Source organism: Eucyclogobius newberryi, unplaced genomic scaffold (genome assembly GCF_026437365.1).
Source record: "Eucyclogobius newberryi isolate DKJ021-1_F unplaced genomic scaffold, fEucNew1.0.hap1 SCAF_14, whole genome shotgun sequence".
Taxonomy (NCBI): domain Eukaryota; kingdom Metazoa; phylum Chordata; class Actinopteri; order Gobiiformes; family Gobiidae; genus Eucyclogobius; species Eucyclogobius newberryi.
The window spans coordinates 24,313,448-24,334,010 of NW_027315768.1; the positions used below are offsets into that span (position 1 = coordinate 24,313,448).

The following is a 20,563-nucleotide window of genomic DNA, read 5'->3' on the forward strand; positions in this document are numbered from 1 at the left end:
CTATGATATTGATACAACTATTTTTGGATGTTGTAGTGGGGCACACAGTTGTAAGATGATGTATAGACTTTGCCATATTGGAAAAAAAAACAATTATTTAAGTTTTTAGTTTCTTAAAATTGCATTTAGATCAAGTAATGGTAAACACAAATGCCCACATTGAGTATTACTTTCTGTTTTCTCTCCCAATGATACATGTGGTATCTCAATGGCCCGACCCTCCATTCTAAAAGCTATACAGTTAATGGATGTTGTTGAGTGTAATCCGAGGCCTCCTGGAGTGGTCCCTCAGCAGCAGGTGCAGAGAGAAGGCAGTCAATATTCACTGAGAAGCGAGAGGTGGACAGCTAGTGGACAGGAAGCAATGGATAAACTCTAAACACAGGGCCAAAGCCGCCCGGGACAGAGGGGACCAAGGACGTCAATTATTCAGCTCTATCAGTCCAGGACAATCTGCTGGCTCAGCAGAATGAGACTGTTTTCACTCAGACAGCAATGTTCAACTGTGGCCATCACTTTAGTAGATAAAACCGTAGATAAAGCATTTGAACAATTTGAAACAATGTTAGCACTGTTTATGATGAAGCAAAATATAGGTTAAAGTTAAGTTATGGAACAATTTCTCAAATATTTCATGCTCAAATAAATTAAAGTGAGAAGTCTGTTGCTTCTTAATATCATTCTTAATATCAAGATCAAATGAGGCTCTAAATGTTGTTATTGTGTTGTACATTGTAATAAATAATGTTCCACATCATGGTGTCAGATATTAAGGAGAGGCAGAAGTGAAAGGAAAGTAATGATTCTACCAAAATATCTAATTTTGTTGGTAACAAAATTAATATTTTCATGAATTGCTTATTACTAAATAATAGGCAAAGAAGAAACTTGAGAGCGTATTTAAACTGCAAAAACAGAGTAAACAAATAAACAACTATTGGTTTATTCACATTTAGGGCTGACAAATCAAATAAGTGGCTGAGGTTTCACACAACACATAAACTTCACAGATGATTTATGAACAATGATAAAACATTGCACAACAGGTAAGACGTTCCCTGAACATGCTCTTTACAAAGTGATAATGTACAAATTTACACCAAAGTAGCCCTACAATTTGTGCTACAAGAGGTATTGGTACATTCATTAAGATTTAGGACTCATTAGGAAGTCATTAAGGAAATATAGTCAAAATGAAATACATGAATAATGAGTCAGTGACTGTGTTCATGCAGGGGCAATACAAAAGGGCAGTAAAGCGCTTTGCCCCATACACAGTACAATGAATGAAGACGTATCACTTGTAGCTTTATTACGACATGGATCTATCTGTCAACAAAGTGCTACAATCAGGAAATGATCAGTGTTTTTCCCCATTAAAGAGCCTGTACCTGATATCAGAACGAACTGCCCCGCCCACTTATGATACAGTCACACTTGACATTATTTGGTTCTAAATTGAGCCCATTTTAGTCCTGATGTGGACTTGGTTTGGTCCTGTTTGAGTTCCTGTTTAGTCCTGATATAGTCCAGGTTTAGTTTTTGGTTTAGTCCTGCTCTAGCCCCAATGATGGTGAATGTGCAAGTATGAACGCTCCCATAATCCCTTCTCCCCCTCGAATGTTAAGCCATGAGATAGTCACTGGCAGTTGTTTCCGTATGGTTCTCAGTACGATATCTCTGATTGGTCGGTTTCCTGGCAGTTGTTTCCTTGTGAATTTCCTCCAACAAAACAAAACAAAATATAATTCCATCTCTTTTCCCCCACAATTAGCTGCTTTTACGTTATACTACGTGGACTAAAAAACATTTTCCTGAACAAGATGAAATTAAGTCAGGTAGAGGCCCTTTAATGACTGCAACAAGGGGGAACACTCAATTAGATTTCAAGAGGTACAATGTATGACTTATTTTTTTTATAGGACAACATCAATATGATAGTGAACTTTACATATGAATAAACTAATTCCAACATGATCATGGTGATTTAAAATTATAGGTCCAAAAACAGGCCTGCACGACCACCCTCCTAATCCCAAAGTGACGCAGTGCAAATGTAGAAATTACAGTAATTTATATACCGGCAGTACACGTTTTGTGTTAAGAAATCTGCTACAACATATACAAAATTTAAAAAAAAATTAATGGAACTGAAATAATAATTCTAGCACCATCCAACAATAATAAATCTGTTATGAGAAAAATAATATATCACAATTTAGTGCAACAACTAAGGTACGAACAATAACATTAGTAAATTAGTTCTAATAAATAAATAGTCTGAGTTTAAATTATATGTTTTAAAATAAAGATAATAAACTTGTGCTTTTCATGTAATGATGGAACATATTTTTAGAACTGCATCAAGAACAGACATGTAATTCAAACTATGTGGAATGTTACATTTATAGGACCTTGTTCAAAGTATTTCCTTGGCAGTCTGACTTGGTTATTTTTGCATAAATTCTTTAAACAGACTCAAACAATCTCAGTGTGGAGTGACAGCTGTGATAAAAAATGTTTGTATAATGTTAGCTTATTGAAAGTTAAACTGCAGGTAAAAGGTAAAAGTTGTGTTGCCGTGTCATTTCACCCAAACAGATTTGACAGCGGCCGAGTTCTCAGTGGACTATTTGGCAGGTCTTCCCCTTTTCCCACTTCTCCGGAGTCCCTGAAGGAGGTGCTGTGTATGATCTGTGCTCTATGTCGCCCCCGATGAAGACGAGCGTTTAATCGACTCAGCGATGACTTCCTCTGTATCCCTCCCTTACTCTTCCCAGACCCCGTCCCGTCCTCTCCTGCCTCCGCAGATGGGTTCAGGAGGCGCAGTGGGTTGAGGTTGCCCTGGAGCACTTTGGGAAGTCGCCAGCGCCCCCAGGTGGTGCCGCTGTTGGGGCTTTCGCCGTCGGACTCGGTGGTAGGGGATTTGACCACGCCCTCCTCGTGTAGACCTGCGACCAGTGGTGGAGGGAGGTACTGGATGGCCCGCCGCCCGCTGTAATCCCGCGCTTCAGGATCGGCCTCCCAGTCGGACAGCAACACACGGACAACCTTTAAATGACAGAAAATGGGATTAAAGTATTGTCAGGAAATGTTTTAGTTATCCGTACTATAACGACAGGTTAGACTATTAACTCAAATGTGGTTATAAATGTGTTTTTTACTCAAAAGAATTGCCTACTTTTCCCCAATTTTACAAGTTCAAATAGTTACTTCCTGGTTGGACATGAGCAGCAAATAGGACATAGGTAGAGGTAATGCCACAACTGTTACCTAGCAACCATACAATAAACAAAAGTCCATATCCATTAGGACGGTGGTCGACTAAAGACATGTCCTGCCAATCAATTAGTCAACTAAAGAGGGCGTGGAAAAAACTTTCAGAACCACCAATTATCTTTATGTATATGACACAAGCTGCAATCAAAAAACTACAACTGCATTGGTATTCATGCAAAAAGCAAATATTAATGCAGAAAATAGTACTAGGAAAATATGTATTTATGTATAAAGTAACATAATTAACAGTAATTTTGTGACTCATGAGTCAATCATTTAATCTGCCTTTTTCCGTATAAATACAAAAAGATTTTAGCTAATTTACGCCACGCCTTCTAATTTTTGCTGTTGTCTCATGTAAATTATAATCCAGATAAAAGGATTAGTCAACTAAGTCAACTTAGTCTATCGGCTGATTAATCGACTAAAGACATACCGTCCTAAAATCCATATAAATTACACATGGTCCCTGAATTTTATATTTTTTCTCAACCTATTTCTGCCACACAACTGCCACTTTACCCTGGTCGCTATGGGAAATGTTTAATCTTTACAATATATTGTTTCACAAACATTAAGGCTTAAGAACAGTTCATTTGGTAGGGCTTTGAGACAGGTTAGCTCGCCATGTCTCGGCAGAACTGAAAAAAATGACACGTCCCTGAATCTTTGATGAAAGGCCTCTTATTGATGCTTCGACAGAGGGTTTCTGTTGTAAAACTCAGAGATACTTAACTTTTATTTTCAAAGTAGGAATAAGAGTGATAAAAGTATAAATAACAGTGGCAATTTTACTATTATTATTTTAAGCCGAAGCAGTATAATCAGTCACAGAAGTACTTTTTACTTTAACTTGCAGCCTCTGAAATGCTCTTTTTGATCAATAGTTACAAATGCTGTGTTTTGACAATTACATTAGTCCGATAGTTTCTGTTTTAGACGCTGTTACCTGCTCCTGACCGCACATAAATAATTACCTGCGTCTATTACTAACTCGAGCTGGAGCAGAAGGCGAGTGATCATGCCTCGGTCCACTGACTCTTCCGTTACCCACCTGTATGTGTCCGTGCATAGCCGCCAGGTGCAGAGGCGTATATCCAGCGCTCGATCTCACATTCACGTTCACCGAAACGCTGTTGTCTTTAGCGAAGGACAGCAGCTGGGTTATTAACTCATCCTTGCCCTGTTTAGCGGCCCAATGCAGACAGGTGAAGCCGGTCACAAAGTCTTTCTTGGCCACTAAACTGGGCTCCACGGCAAGCAGCGGCTGTAGGCTTTCCCACAGGCCGTCTGACGCGCACAGCATCCACTCATGCTCCAGGGGGTCGAGGGTCACCGAGGTGCAGTCTTCATCTGTGTTTGAGGAGAGGATCGATGTGGAGTCGCCTTCGCTGCGCATTGAGTCACGTAGACGAGAGCTGCGGCTTATAAGAGACCTGCGCACCTGGACAAGAAGGGATAAGGGAATGTAAATGCTGATAAGGAGAATTAAACGTCTACAACAAGGCACCTGTTGTGAGATATACATTAGGCTGGAGTGAAGATGTTTTCCTGAACTTCTGGGTCAAAACATCTCTAAAACAGCAGCTCATTGTCTGTTGTGGTCTGTAATAACATAACGAAAGAAGATAATGCTTGAGGGGAAGGTTTTACACTAGATTCACGCAACAGATGATCTTCTGTACATCTTAACCATCGTGCTACCCTCAAAGATAGTGCGCGAGTTAAAAACACTATTCATATTTTAAACAAACACACACAAAAACAGTACTACTACAGACGCCGGTGGGTCATCCAGACCTGAAGATAGCACGAGGGTTAAAAGAAGCACACAGTATCCAGATATAGTGGATTAAAGCATAAAAATAGGTCATAATATCACAATAAAGCCTGATTTATCATATGAAACAACTTAAAAATATAAATGTGAGCTGATGACTGTATATTGTATATTGCTGTTAAAGAATGTCTCGGCCTTATGACTTTCACAAGTTGCCACAAGGCTTCTCAATCCGTGCAAAACAACCAACAAACAACTTGAAAACTATTATACGACTGAAATACATTTGGAATACATTTCAACAAAAATAATAATCTAACAAGAGCTTGGTTGCCAAATTGTAATAGCAGTATTTTAACAGACCTGAAACTACCCTCCGGCGTTTCGTGTTCCTGTACCTGTGGAGAGCTGTTCATCATCAGCTCTATGAAGTTCCTGCGGCTCCCTTTCGGCGTTTGTATGTCCCCGATGGTCTCCAGCCCCTCCAGAGTGCTGTCCTCGGATAAGCAGCTGGTGAGGATGGCGCGCTGGGAGCCTTTGGACACTCTGCGCAGGGCCCTCAGCTGCTGACTGTGGGCACATGCCGCATGCACCTGCTCCAGCTCGGACGTCCCGATCACGGGCGCCGACTCCCGCCTCCTCCTGTCCCTCAGCCTCACCTCCCCGACCCCGCCTCCAGAGGTGGCGGGGCCCTGTCTGTGGTTTTGGCTTTGGGACGGAGGGGCGGGCTGCTTGTTGCCATTGGACTCTTTGTCGTTGTCCAGGGTTTCTGCGGGTGGACTGGACGCCTCTGTGGAAAACAAAACACAGAAACAAGCTTAATTACTTGAATAAAAAATGTTCCTTTTGGAGGATTTGGAGCAATACCATACCACAATACCACAAGAGCATTTTATTGTAATAATTGACAAGTTACTACTATAGTTAGATTCATTTACCAAATGTTAGGGGCTTCCGGGGAGAGTGTGAGACAAAGATTAGGGAGTAAGGTTGGGAACCACTGGAATAGGCTACCACATAGTACCATGACTGTCTAGTTACATTGCTGGAGGGGCTTTAAAAAGTAGGGCAGCAAAATACAGGCTACTCAACACTAACCTAATTCATAGAGCAATGTAATAACCCATGCAAAACTGCAAACCATAATATACTATTTGGACTTAGCGTTGAGTTTCTATCTACAGTTGCTCTTTTTTATTTTACTAGTTTTATTGCTTTAAAATGAGGCCTGGTGGAGTTACATAGAGCATTGTTATCATTTATACATGTACTGTGCAGCACTTTGGAAGCAGTTTTTGTTTATGAGATGTGCTATATGAATAAAGTGGATTGGATTGATTCGTATTAACATGATTGTGGATGCTTTTATTTAATAGTTTATCTATTGTTAGGCTACACACAAAGCCTACACTAATGATAACAGCTTAGGCAGCATCATTGTTGCCAGCAGTAGCATAGGACAGTTGCTCTCCAGGGATCAGAGGTCTGTAATCACAGCCTGACTCACCTGTTTGCTGCTTGTTGTCGGCGTTGCCATTGACAAAGTGAATATTCCCATTGCATTCTGAGTGAGTCTGGCCGTGCGCGTCCGAGCCTGAACGCATCGCCTCCTCGTCGCCGTTTTCGCTGTTTAAACACACCATTTTCTCCCCATCTTCCACCTCCTTCACGAACCCCGCGGTGTCCACGACGCGCCCGACCATCTCGCGTCGCTCCTCGGCTTCATTATCCGCACAATCTGAGAGGAAATGATCGATCAGCTCCATCCACAGGACCCTCCCTCCTCGGTCCTTTAGGTACGCCCGCACGGTTTGCTCTGTGCATTGCAACGATGTCATGCTTTTTTTGAAGGAGGAAAAGACACTAAACGTCAAAAACAAAGATGCGACGAAATAGCGTTGTTTTCACGTGGCTGACATTGCCTCCTCGTTCTGGTGACAGCATGACAGCATCTTCTTCATCCTCCTCGGCTTGCCTCCTCCTGCTCTCCTCTGAGGGAGACATCAGCGTCATGTGCAGGTACAGGGGCCGCCAGTAGAGGTCGCTAGAAACCACACACACAGCCGGTCTTATGTTGTATTCTTTTTATATAATATATTTAATGTTAAACAGAAACAATGGAAAAATATGCACTTTGATCAGAAATCATGCAAACAATCCTTCTATGTTTTATTTATATGTAGTTTTGCAGACTTTTTAGGCACATATTTGTGAACTCTATGGAGCGTACCATTATAGTGTGAAAAAGGGGTTCTTCGGAAAAAGTAGATTGTTGATTGTTAGTTTAACGAAGAATAATTTAACCATAGTGCACTAACATTGGCAAATATGTATCTTTCTCAATTTATTGTTGCAATTTTTTTCAAAGCTAAATCGTTGGAATAGGATTAAGTTAAACCGACCTATTTCTCTTGTGTGGAGTGATACGTTCTGTCCAGTTGTCGACGGTCACAGTGGGGCGGTCTGTGAGGATTTTCAAAGAAAGCTTTCTTCACTTTGTTTTAAGTTTGATTTTGTTTTATTCATTAAGTATTACAAGTATATGAACTATGGCTTCCTCAGATGTCGCTCGCCAGCTGGTATGTGCTTTTGTCGAGTGGTTATAGAGGAATTATCACAACATCCATGGTATTCCAGGGAGTGTCCAATGCTAATGTTAGGTTAGCTGCAGCTAGCCGAGATTGAAATAGTTGTGATTTCTCTGTCATCAAAATAACTTTACACCCACTCCTTTGATTACAGAATCATCATACAAAAGTACTTTTCTAGTTACTACGTATACCATTGACGACTAAGAAGTTATTTTCCCCAAACAGCAAACGTCAACTACTTTTTCCCCCTAACTAATGCCTGTCTGTAGTTCATTGGTCCACTGCTTCATCATGGGTTTAGATGATGGTGGATGAGTTTATTTACGTCAATCATACAATACTTTTGATCATCAAGCTGTTAATAATAAGTGGATTATGAATTGCGTTGATGTTAGGCACTCGCATTCCTTTATTCCAGTGGCCATCAAGCTATATTGTCCCTGCTTGGATTGTTGTACTGGGTGTGAATGATTGTGTATTGTGTCACAAACTGAAAAGCCCTTGTTGAATTAATACAGATTTTGATTCTGAAAAGTAAACGACTCATTCATTTACCCGTATAATAAAAAAAATAAAAAATCCACTTCACTAAGATGCCATAATAAGAACAATTGTGTATATTGTGCAATAGGACTGCTCATGGGTACTTCTAATATACATATGTATCCAGTTGCTTTTTAATCTGGATTTAAATGTGCACTTTTTACTTTTTCCACCCGTCTTGACTTTATGGAGATGTTATTGCTCTGCCTGGAATGACCCACAGCAAAGAATCTGAAGCGTTTCATTCCTCAAAAATACCTTGAAAAATATGATTCCATCCAGTGAGCTATGAGCAGTGATCATAATGTTGTTATGTACTGTAACACTGAGCGTATTCTGTGTTTTGTCTCCAGGATAAGAACATTCGTCCCCTGAATTTGGCTGGTCATGTGGGCTTTGACAGTCTTCCTGATCAGCTGGTGAACAAGTCCATCTGCCAGGGCTTCTGCTTCAACATCCTCTGCATTGGTACAGCAGCCTAACCCTAACACTTAAATACATGCTTTTATTTTACACAAATTTACGGATTGTCTCATCGATGCAGGCGAGACCGGCATCGGCAAGTCGACGTTGATGGACACTCTTTTCAACACAAACTTTGAGAACTTTGAGTCGTCGCATTTCGAGCCTCAGGTGAAGCTCCGCGCCCAAACCTACGACCTGCAGGAGAGCAACGTGCGCCTGCGCCTCACCGTGGTCAACACCGTGGGCTTCGGGGACCAGATGAACAAGCAGGAGAGGTGGGAGTGCACTCGGGTTTTCATTATATTACTGCGCACTGCATGAAAGTCCAGATATTTGTGCAACAGTGAATTTATACATGATTTTATATTTGGTAAAATTATTAAAATAACAGTTGCCGTATAATTTGGTCACAATAAACTTTTCCAATGCGGTTTCCCAAGAAAAGTTAGACACATTTTCATTTTTGTTATTGCAGTGGTTAATATGACATTTAAATCAACCTAATATGGGATTGGGGGGGGGGGGAATCTATATTTGGATACCAATTTATACTAAAATTTGATTCAACTTTTTTTTCCTTTTTTTTTTCTATCAATGGGGTAGAATTAATATGAAGGGAATAACTATTAGTGTTATGTGTTGTATCTGTTGTCCAAATGATTTTTATTTTTGTGCTATTTTTAAATCGAGTATCAAGCCTTTTCTTTGGTATCAAAATTAAGTTTGACATTTTAGTATTGTGACACACCTAATATGGTAATAGTAATGCCACCTTCAACTCAACAAATAGTTAAGTTATAGTTATAATGAGCACATTTGTTTAATTTGGTGTCGTTGATGACCGTCTGTGCTTTTGCCTGTTAAAGTTACCAGCCGGTGGTGGACTACATCGACAGACAGTTCGAGAGTTACTTACAGGAAGAGCTGAAGATCAAGCGCTCGCTGCACAATTACCACGACTCGCGTGTCCACGCCTGCCTCTACTTCATCTCCCCCTCGGGCCACTCGCTCAAGTCCCTGGACCTGGTCACCATGAAGAAACTGGACAGCAAGGTACAATTGGGAAAAGTATTTTGTGATCAATTGGAGGGCACAAGATTAAAGGGGCTATTTGATGGATAGACTCTTTCCTCTAACACTTTTCTCACAAGCAACGATTAAACTGGAATTTTTGTTTGCATAGTGATAATCGAAATATTGATAATATCCTGGATGTTGTTTTAAATATATGCAAAAAAGAAAAGCTGAGAAAAACCTATGTTGTAAACTTCCAAATAAGGTGACATTTCTGCACTTTTGTGGGTAATGTTTACACTCATTTTACATTTGTCTGATGCTTAATTTAAATATCAAGAAACACTATTCAAGGCATTTTTTTTACACCTTTCTGTTGGATTGGCGTAATATTGAGATACTCCAAAAAATACCCACCCCTTTTGTTTTCTTTTCTTTTTCATAATTTGTGTTATAGGAAATTAGATTGATGCCGTATTTTTGCATGCAACACTTTCATACTGTTCCCAAGCAATATAATTAGTTAGAACTGTTATACCAGAGCCCTCAAATGGCTGTTCAAGTTTTTCTTCTTCTTCTTTTGGCTAATACAGCGCAGAAAATGACAGTCTTGTTGGGTTTCTCTTCCGTTGTTTGTGCATGTTTGAAAGTATGTCCCTGGTTCCATGTTTAGGCTCCTCTCTGTGGCGCTCTTTCCTCTTGGTGTTTTAATGGTTCGTCAAGCTCCTCCCTAATGTTTTCTTTTTCTTTCTCTCTTCCTGCCTCCACTCCCCTGCTCTTTTTTCTCATTCTCAATCCCTCTCCCTCTGCTCCTCCGTCTCTTCTTTGACCCTGTTCTCTCCATCTTCCTGTTCTCGCTCTCCTTCTCTTTCTCTCTCTTTCTCTCTCTTTCACTCTCCTTCTCTCTCCTTGTCCTTTAGTCTTTCGTTCAGTTTCTCGCTTTCTCTCCATCTCCCTCTCCTTCTCTCTTTGTGTGTGTGTCTCTCTCTCCTTCCTTCTCTTTGTGCCTCTCTTTCTGTGTTTCTCCCCTCATCCCCCCTCTCCAGCTCCTCCTTCTTTCTCTCTCTTTGTGAGTATGTGTCTCGCGTTCTCCTTCTCATCCTTCCCTCTCCCGCTTTCTCCCTGCCTCTCTCTTTCTGTGTTTCCCTCTTTCCGTCACCCCTCTCCTTCTCTTTCTCTCTGTGTTTGTGTCTCTGTCTCCTTTTTCTCATCCTCTCTCTCTCTCCTTCCCCTTGTGTCTCTCTTTCTGTCTCCCTCCCTCTATCTCTTTCTCCTTGTGAGTCCCTCTCTCTCTCCCTCCTCCCTCCCTCAGTGGTCCCAGACTTTCCCAGGCTCTGTGTGTAGCCGCTCGTGTCCATTGCGTTGGCTGTGATTTCAGTGTTGCGTAACCCCGGATTTGCGTGTGAAAAGAGCAGAACAAACGGTGGAATGCCGTAATCACTTCGCGCGCGCACACTTTTACCGTAGCCGTCTCTTTGTTTCACTTTACCGTTACACTGACTGTGCTGCCTGGACGCAAAAAACACCCATTTTCTCCGTCAGATGGAGTGCGGTGCTTGTTTGCGTGTTGCTGTGCGCCTGTGGCTGGATGTGTGGGCTGTATAGAAACTCCATCAGTGACAAGGGCCCATTCCAGCACTGTCTTTGGCATGACGAGATGGCAGACACTGAGGCGGAATGCAGCGGTGAATACCAGGAATAACATAGCTGCAGATTGTGGCGCTTCAGAGCAATTCATTCGGAAGCAAAAACTATAATTAGACCAGAGTTGTGCTGAAAATGTTATGTTCGAGCTTGTGTTGAACGTGACGAACATGCAGTCGTGTTTTGACTTTATTCCTCTCAGTCACGACACATTTGATGCAGATACTGTACCTCAAGACACTGTCACAGCTTTTTTGCATATTTGTTTCTTCATGTTTTATGCATGGAGTAGTTTTAACCAGGACTGGCTGTGTAATTAACATGATTTCAAATAGTCACGGATCAGCTTTTTATTAATTAGGAGCAATATATTCTGAATAAAAACATGTTTTCCCTGTTTTTCCAGCCCTGGTTCCATTAACATGAGTAACTCTCTGACAAAACTTTAACCTTGCACAGCCACTTTATTATTCTATTTACAAGAGAGTTCATGTTCCCAGAAGACCATTAAAAAGAGGCCCCTTTTCTTTTGAGGCGATTCATTTGCTGTGAGGGTTTTGTGGTGTTGACCAAAGCTGTGATTGTCTTTGTTACAGTGAAGTGTCATGAAACCTCTGACTGACTCCCAATAATCACTGCTGGGGTTTCTTAAGCATTTCTTAAGTATTCATGAAAGTTAAAGTTAAATCTGTCCTGAATATTTTTAGAATGGCCTTGATCTATGTTCGGTATATCAGAACCAGTCAAAACCAGTAGAAAAGTATTATTTTGTGTTGAAAAAAGTGATGTTTTGGTTGTTCCTGTTCGAAATTGGTATCATGCCTTTTCCTTAGTATCAAAATTAAGTTTGTTTTGTGACATTGGATTGTTCATTTTCTAAGCTCAAATATAAGAAGATTTGCATCATGATCAAGGACGTGTGTGACTGACATTATAATAAAAACCTTCAGAATCAGTCAGGGGACGCACAAGGACACTGTTTTTTTCTTTTCTGACGTAATTTACAATATGGAAACTGGGAACAAAAAAAAGCAGCACCGTTTTAAAGCAAAGACATTTCCATAAAGTGAATCTGTTGTGCATTTCTGCAGGTATGGTTGCATAGATTACTAGGTTAAAGGTTGACTGGACGATTTTTTTTGGCCCAAATCTGAGTCTTATTTCCTCGTGGCGTGGACTGTCCATTAGTCCTGCCACGTATCAATCATAAAACGCACCTACCGCTCACCTGCAGCCGCGTGTGGTTCGTCCCCACGTTTCCGCGTGCCTAAGCGCATGGATCTATCATAATATAGTTCCCTCAGTGTTGTATCAGTCCACACGAGGGAGTGCGCATGCGCACTTCCACCTGAGTTCTCAAATCGCCGATATATAATGTAGTTAGAACCATATCAAACTTGACAATTTTAGAAGCAAAATTAAAATTAAGTCTTTTCAGTTCAATTTGCAGTCCAAAAAAATTACTTAAATGGCTGTTCTTGTCATATTTAACCTTATTTTGTCTTCCAGAAAATTCAATTTGGTAAAGCCGGTCACAGACTTGAGGAAGAGTAACATGATTGACCAGAGAAAAAAAAAAAGATTTCACCGTTGTTTAGTCTTAATAATCGTTAAATCGTGATGTTTTTACTCACAATAATCGTAGCACTATAATTTGATATGGTGACGTCTCTATGTGCAGGTGAACATCATCCCGGTGATCGCCAAAGCGGACACCATCAGTAAGAGCGAGCTGCACAAGTTCAAGATCAAGATCATGAGCGAACTCGTCAGCAACGGCGTCCAGATCTACCAGTTTCCCATCGACGACGAGACCGTGGCCAAAGTCAACACCTCCATGAACGTAAGCTGAAGTCAGGGTTTGTGCTGCAGTACTTACAAGTACTTCAAATGTATACTAGAAACTAACAAGGAGGGAAATAAAACACATGCTTCTGCTGCCACCACTGCTTAGGCCTGTCACAATAACACTGTATGAAATATTGTTGGATAAACTATAATATAGAAACCATTTTAATATCCCAAAAATCACAGTAAATCCTATTCAAAATGAACCATGTAAATATCATGAGCTGTAGTATTTAGTTAGTATCATCTATACGTTATATATGTTAATTATTCAACCCTCTACAGCTAAAATGTTAATATATTACCAAAAGATAACAACGTTTCCTGTTGGTGCTAAGAAAATGTGCACACAAAAAATATGGAGCCCCCAAAAATCTTGTTCCAGCTTTCATTTATTGAACAATAAGTCGATATATGGAAGTAATTTTTTAATCACACACAAAAACTTCTTTTCTTATGATGCCTTGTTTTTTTCATTTTTAACTTTATTTATTTATAAAATGAATAAATAAATAAATAAAATAAAATACACTAATTACCTAATACTATCGCAGATGTCAATGTGCTTGAAATTAGACTAGATTTTATTCATTTAAAACACTTTGAGAAACTGAAAGTTTTTTGTTTTCTTTTTTTACTACACTTTGTCTTAATTTAAATATTTGGTGTGTAAAGTTCAACTGAAGTTGCTGTGTTGTGTTCAGGGTCATTTGCCGTTCGCTGTAGTAGGAAGTACAGAGGAAGTGATGGTGGGAAATAAAATGGTGAAGGCCCGTCAGTATCCATGGGGAATTGTACAAGGTGAGTACATACACCGGCCCACCAATTTGTGCACTATTGATAATTACACGCGTACAAGATTGTTCACAACCGTTAATATCCCTCAAAATATAAATCATTCAGTCAATACAAATCACTCTTTAAATGGAAATCAAGATGGGCATTATTGACAAAAATGAATAGCTCGATTTTTGAACACGATATTCAGATGATATTACGATAATCCAACAGAAATGTGTTGAAAGATGTTTAGTTGACTTTCAATTATCAGACAAAGGTGAAATGTCTAAAATGAATCATAAAATTGCAGAAATATAACTTATTTGAACATTTACAACATACATTTTTGCATTTTTACTTGTAATCAGCTCTTGCTTTGAACCTGCTTTTCATATTTTGCATATCTTCATAAAAATATTCACAATATTGTCTACATTTCTATATTTGCCCACCACTAAATGAAAAATGTAAATTAATCAGAAGACAAAATAATATCTAGAAAGATGTCTCACTGCTATTGGCCCACAAGGCAAAACATTTAATATTTCAACTTATTTTATGAACACAAACCAAAACACACCAGCACAGCAACAGACAAACCAACAAAAAGCTAGTATGATTTAAGCAGGCCACTATAACATTTAGCTGGACTGCATTTGCACGTTTTGAACCCATTTTGCGTTTCCCAGTTGAGAACGAGAGCCACTGCGACTTCATGAAGCTGAGGGAGATGTTGATCTGTGTGAACATGGAGGATCTGAGGGAGCAGACGCACACGCGACACTACGAGCTCTACAGGCGCTGCAAACTGGAGGAGATGGGCTTCAAGGACACGGACCCCGAGTGCAAACCTGTCAGGTGAGAGCCACGCCCCCCGCCACGCGCCCGCCACGCGCCCGCCACGCGCCCGCCACGCGCCCGCCACGCGCCTACCACGCGCCTGCCACGCGCTCCACTGCAGGGCCAAACAAACCCTTAGAATACACTTGCTTCCTTTTTGGCTGAGATATTGCATAAAACATGATGGGGCTGGGAAATTAATATCACATTATTCTCTTTATTTTAATGGTTGCATGGTGAGTTATTTGTATTTTTATTCTTAAACCGCTTATTGTGTAGCCTTTTTTAATCGTTTGAACTGTGATATTATGCATTTTTGATACATCTTCCACCTCTAATATGTACACAAAACATAATCAAAAATAAGAAACGTACTTTAAAATAACAATACAAATCACAAAAGTGAAGATAAACTCAATTTGTCAGAGCAGAGGCCTGTCTCACATCTTCTGTTGTCCTGTTTTTATCTGCATAAAACCGAAACACTGAATTCCCCATGACTGAACAAACCACGTCCCCTGTTCAGTTCTATTTATTTCGTACAGTGTTTATGTGGCACTCATCTAAGTTTAATAAACCTGTCTTTGTGTGCGTGTTGTGTTCAGTTTGCAGGAAACGTACGAGGCGAAGCGGCAGGAGTTCCTACTGGAGCTGCAGAGGAGAGAGGACGAGATGAGGCAAATGTTTGTGCAGAGAGTGAAGGAGAAGGAGGCGGAGCTTAAAGACTCCGAACGAGAGGTACCGCACCAACATGGAGTCTGATTAACGGGCATCATGTACTTAACTACTCTTAAATATGTTATGTGCCAAGAGAACTGCAGCTTGGCACGAGAACTAAAGCGATGAGAGCGTTTACATGTGCGCAGTGCTCTGGATATAGTGTTTATGTGCTCAGTGTAGAAGAAGTTTGAGTCATTTTGGGGAAATAAGATGACAAATGTGTTTCTTTGGTTTGTACATTAGATACTTTCAAAATATCCCAGTGAGAATAACCAGGATACTGTTATAAGAGCCACGTCTGACTTGACTCTGAAGCCCTGAAGACGTTCACGCTCCGTTTCACACTGACACTGTTCACCAATGTGCTTCTTGTCACGTCGAGAGAGAATGAAATAATCCAAGAACGAAACTAAACAAGACTAAAGTTCCTCCGATATTTGTGGAAGTTCCGCTAACAGAAACTAAATAATTCCCGTGACACTTGCAAAATAAAGGCCTCTGTATTTTCCAGCTACAGAAGCAGCTTTCAGATCATTTAATGCTGCAAATAAAGACGGACAGAGCTACAGTCACAGATATGTTCACTTTTTCATCTGTCTGCTTACAAAGTTTGATATTCCTTCTAATAGATTTGTGACACAACTCCTTTTGTAGCATTTACACAATTAAACTGGAGGATCTAAGCTCAGAATCCCCTGTTTTCTCGTGAACGTGCAGGTTGAGACCAGGCGTGTTTACACTGACACACACAAAACCAGATACTTCAAAACACAATCATAATCAGATTATTCATGCACATGTGAATGGTCAATGTGGAATCAAAGTAGAAGCGCTTTATCAGAACTTTATCAAACTGTCAAATAAAATGCAGCAAGGCTAATGCAAAAATGAACTTTATTTAAGGTTCAAATAAACTTCATTTATAAAACAATTAGCAACAATGACATAATAATAAAATGTCATTCATATCACACGCTTTTCTTTGTACAAATCAGACTGAGTTTCCATGTGTCCGTTGTAGCTGCAGAGCCGCTTCGAGCAGCTGAAGCGCCTCCACGCAGACGAGAAGGCCACTCTGGAGGACAAGAAGAAGTCTCTGGAAGAGGACCAGGTTTCGTTCGGTAAAAGACGCGCCGCGGCTCAGCTCCTGCAGGGACAGAGCCTCACGGCCAACGGCAAGAAGGACAAGGACCGCAAGAAGTAAGACCGTCCTCACCACTGTCCATGTACACTGGCCTCAAGATGGTTACTGTATCACCGGATCGTTTGGGGAATGAGAGGTGGAGCGGTGTTGTTGGGGCTCAGTATTTATCGTGGGTAAAAAAAAAAAAAAAAAAAAAAACATATGATACAAAAATGTCAAACTCTGAAGGAATAAGCCTGAAACTTTCGATACGACAATGTTCGTATAAAACACTTTTTCAGCACAAAATAATAGTACTTTCTTAGTTTATACTACTCTTCTTATATACTCTCACTTATACTTATTCTGATGAAGCTCAAGATCATTTTTAAGACTCTTATCAAAACTCAGAATTTGTTATCTTGACCGACTTACTTTTCCTGTGCAGTAAAATTGACAAATTCTCAGGTAACACTTAAAGGCAGATGACGTAGTAGTTGCAGCTGTAGTAGTAGTGGTAGTAGGTAGTAGGTAGTAGGTAGTAGGTAGTGGTAGTGGTAGTGGTAGTAGGTAGTGGTAGTGGTAGTGGTAGTGGTAGTAGTAGTGGTAGTAGGTAGTAGTAGTGGTAGTGGTAGTAGGTAGTGGTTGTAGGTAGTGGTAGTAGGTGTAGGTAGTAGGAGTAGGTAGTGGTAGTAGGTAGTGGTAGTAGGTAGTGGTAGTAGGTAGTGGTAGTAGGTAGTGGTAGTAGGTAGTAGGTAGTGGTAGTAGGTAGTAGGTAGTGGTAGTAGGTAGTAGGAGTAGGTAGTAGGAGTAGGTAGTGGTAGTAGGTAGTAGGAGTAGGTAGTAGGAGTAGGTAGTAGGAGTAGGTAGTGGTTGTAGGTAGTAGGAGTAGGTAGTAGGAGTAGGTAGTGGTAGTGGTAGTAGGTAGTGGGAGTAGGTAGTGGTAGTAGGAGTAGGTAGTGGTAGTAGGTAGTGGTAGTAGGTGTAGGTAGTAGGAGTAGGTAGTGGTAGTAGGTAGTGGTAGTAGGTAGTGGTAGTAGGTAGTAGGAGTAGGTAGTGGTAGTAGGTAGTGGTAGTGGTAGTAGGTAGTAGGAGTAGGTAGTAGGAGTAGGTAGTGGTTGTAGGTAGTAGGAGTAGGTAGTAGGAGTAGGTAGTAGGAGTAGGTAGGAGTAGGTAGGAGTAGGTAGGAGTAGGTAGTGGTAGTAGGTAGTGGTAGTAGGTAGTGGTAGTAGGTAGTGGTAGTAGGTAGTGGTAGTGGTAGTGGTAGTAGGTGTAGGTAGTAGGAGTAGGTAGTGGTAGTAGGTAGTAGGAGTAGGTAGTGGTAGTAGGTAGTAGGTAGTGGTAGTGGTAGTAGGTAGTAGGTAGTAGGAGTAGGTAGTGGTAGTAGGTAGTAGGTAGTGGTAGTAGGTAGTAGGAGTAGGTAGTAGGTAGTGGTAGTGGTAGTGGTAGTAGGTAGTGGTAGTAGGTGTAGGTAGTAGGTAGTGGTAGTAGGTGTAGGTAGTAGGAGTAGGTAGTGGTAGTAGGTAGTAGGAGTAGGTAGTGGTAGTAGGTAGTGGTAGTAGGTAGTAGGTAGTAGGAGTAGGTAGTAGGAGTAGGTAGTGGTAGTAGGTAGTAGGAGTAGGTAGTGGTTGTAGGTAGTAGGAGTAGGTAGTAGGAGTAGGTAGTGGTAGTGGTAGTAGGTAGTGGTAGTGGTAGTAGGTAGTAGGAGTAGGTAGTGGTAGTAGGTGTAGGTAGTAGGAGTAGGTAGTAGGAGTAGGTAGTGGTAGTAGGTAGTGGTAGTAGGTAGTAGGTAGTAGGTAGTGGTAGTGGTAGTAGGTAGTAGGAGTAGGTAGTGGTTGTAGGTAGTAGGAGTAGGTAGTAGGAGTAGGTAGTAGGAGTAGGTAGTGGTAGTGGTAGTAGGTAGTGGTAGTGGTAGTAGGTAGTAGGAGTAGGTAGTGGTAGTAGGTGTAGGTAGTAGGAGTAGGTAGTGGTAGTAGGAGTAGGTAGTGGTAGTAGGTAGTAGGAGTAGGTAGTGGTAGTAGGTAGTGGTAGTGGTAGTAGGTAGTAGGTAGTAGGAGTAGGTAGTGGTAGTGGTAGTAGGTAGTAGGAGTAGGTAGTGGTAGTAGGTAGTGGTAGTAGGTAGTAGGAGTAGGTAGTGGTAGTAGGTAGTAGGTAGTGGTAGTGTAAAGAGATTCTAATTGGTGCTCATGACAGGTGGTTTCTCAAGCTTTCCAAAATATGAATACTGCCATCTGGTGGTGACACTGTTGCAAGACTTGACAACAGAAAATGAATATAACAGTTATAATTTATAATAATAATAATATATTTTACTCTTTACTAAAATATGTCTTTACATTTTAATTGCATAGTCGTAGTTTATTTCTTTAATACGGTGAATGATTGATTTTATTTAAAGGTGCAGTGCGTAACCTTTCGAGGAGACGATGCAATTGCTTTTCCTGAAATGATCCACAGTATGACATTTTAGCATTTGTTTTATTATGACTACAATATTTACACAGTGCATTTTTAAACATGCCGTGATCATTTGTGCAATTTTCACTTGTCTATTTCTTTGTTTTTTCATGGTTATTCAATATTAGAACGTGTTTATCGACTTAATTGCTGTTTATTTTCTTGTTTATTATGAAGTCTTACTGGGACAAACTTTCTCAGGACTTTTGCTCTTTGGGAAAACAGCTGAATTTGTGCTAAACTAAATATTCCTTTTCTTTTCCCAGCTCTGGCTTCATGTAAAGCTCGTGGACCTGAAACGCACTCCAGCGACTGTCCTCGGCGTCAGTCCAAAATCACTCGCAGCAATGACTCTTATTTTTGCGCCAAAGTTAAGCCTGTGTCCTGAAACGACGCGGACGCTTCCTCCGTGTTATTCGTCTGGACTTTACATGTTTTAATATTGTGTATTAATCCCTTCTTTTTATATATATATATATATATATATATATATATATATATATATATATATATATATATATATATATATATATATATATATATATATATATATATATTAGTTTATCTTTCGTTTTTTCGTATACCTCCTTTACGTTTATACCTCCTTTTACGTTTATTTGCACAGAGAGACATCTTATCAAACTCTCTGCCTCAGCACAACACTCGTATTAAACAAAGAGACGTATTTTAATAACCACTTCTGTACTATTAAAAAGGGACCTGCCGTTTTGGGATACACCAGGCATTTTATTCATATTTTAATTACTTTCACGTGACTTTTAATATCACTGTGGCATTGACACACTTTTGTAATTGCAGTAGACCGCGGGAATATACAGAATTTTGAATTATTATTTCTTTTTGAGATCCATTAGAACTAAACTTGAATGATGTTTTCAAAGGGAATGTTAAATGCAAAAAGTAATAATAATAAATAATAATGCTTTGTCTGCCTAGGGTACATGTTCCATAATGTTTACTCAAATGTATTTTACCCTTTTTATATTAACTATTGGGTGTTTTACATGTTTGTATTATTATAGTATTTTTCTGCACAACCAAAAACACTACTTTGTCTAGTTAAATGTGACGTCACCTAAACACGACGCAAACACAGCCACGTTTTGGAACACTAGAGTCGACGGTGCCTTATTGTTCGTGTTACACTTGTGTTTGAGGAACGACAGTGTTATTTGGGAGTGTTTTTATTCTCTCTAAATAAATACATGTATTTTTGACGAATGTTGGTTTTTGTGTGATTCACGAGCAGTTTGAAGTGAGTGATTGTTCCATCAAGTCTGGTTTAAAGGTGCAGTACGGGACATTTGTGTGGGGAGGGTTTGCCACTCACGTACAGTATGGCCATGGTGTCATTACGGTGCCTGAAGCGGTACAAGTCAGATCTTTTGAGAGGTGGGTTATGCAAGTGTGATAAAATGTGAATATATGATTATATTTCTGTGATGTATTTTATCTGCA

The 20,563-nt window shown here is 40.2% G+C and overlaps 2 protein-coding genes across 2 annotated transcripts; one reads left to right on the forward strand and one right to left on the reverse strand.

Annotated features, from left to right (window-relative positions):
* Nucleotides 1-927: 927 nt before the first annotated feature.
* On the reverse strand, nt 928-7,088 carry sowahca (sosondowah ankyrin repeat domain family Ca). The gene is made up of 4 exons (XM_072445077.1): nt 6,567-7,088; nt 5,458-5,849; nt 4,334-4,723; nt 928-3,051 (listed from the first exon to the last, which is right to left on the reverse strand). The coding sequence occupies exons 1-4, from the start codon at nt 6,895-6,897 to the stop codon at nt 2,590-2,592; spliced, it is 1,575 nt and encodes a 524-aa protein (XP_072301178.1). The 5' UTR covers nt 6,898-7,088; the 3' UTR covers nt 928-2,589.
* Nucleotides 7,089-7,482: 394 nt separating this feature from the next.
* septin10 (septin 10) lies at nt 7,483-19,560 on the forward strand. Its single transcript, XM_072445080.1, has 10 exons — nt 7,483-7,638; nt 8,547-8,661; nt 8,738-8,933; nt 9,525-9,711; nt 12,998-13,159; nt 13,869-13,965; nt 14,634-14,802; nt 15,390-15,522; nt 16,526-16,704; nt 19,351-19,560. Exons 1-10 carry the CDS (start codon nt 7,609-7,611, stop codon nt 19,364-19,366), a joined length of 1,284 nt encoding a protein of 427 aa, XP_072301181.1. The 5' UTR covers nt 7,483-7,608; the 3' UTR covers nt 19,367-19,560.
* The last annotated feature ends 1,003 nt before the right edge of the window (nt 19,561-20,563 follow it).

Coding starts and splice junctions, on each gene's coding strand:
- septin10 (XM_072445080.1), top strand. CDS start 7,609: ATGGCTTCCTCAGATGTCGCTCGCCAGCTG. Junction 8,662..8,737: donor CTTCAACATCCTCTGCATTG/GTACAGCAGCCT, acceptor TCATCGATGCAG/GCGAGACCGGCATCGGCAAG. Junction 14,803..15,389: donor CCCGAGTGCAAACCTGTCAG/GTGAGAGCCACG, acceptor TGTTGTGTTCAG/TTTGCAGGAAACGTACGAGG.
- sowahca (XM_072445077.1), bottom strand. CDS start 6,897: ATGACATCGTTGCAATGCACAGAGCAAACCGTGCGGGCGTACCTAAAG. Junction 4,724..5,457: donor TGATGAACAGCTCTCCACAG/GTACAGGAACAC, acceptor CTTCTTGTCCAG/GTGCGCAGGTCTCTTATAAG. Junction 3,052..4,333: donor CTATGCACGGACACATACAG/GTGGGTAACGGA, acceptor TGTCATTTAAAG/GTTGTCCGTGTGTTGCTGTC.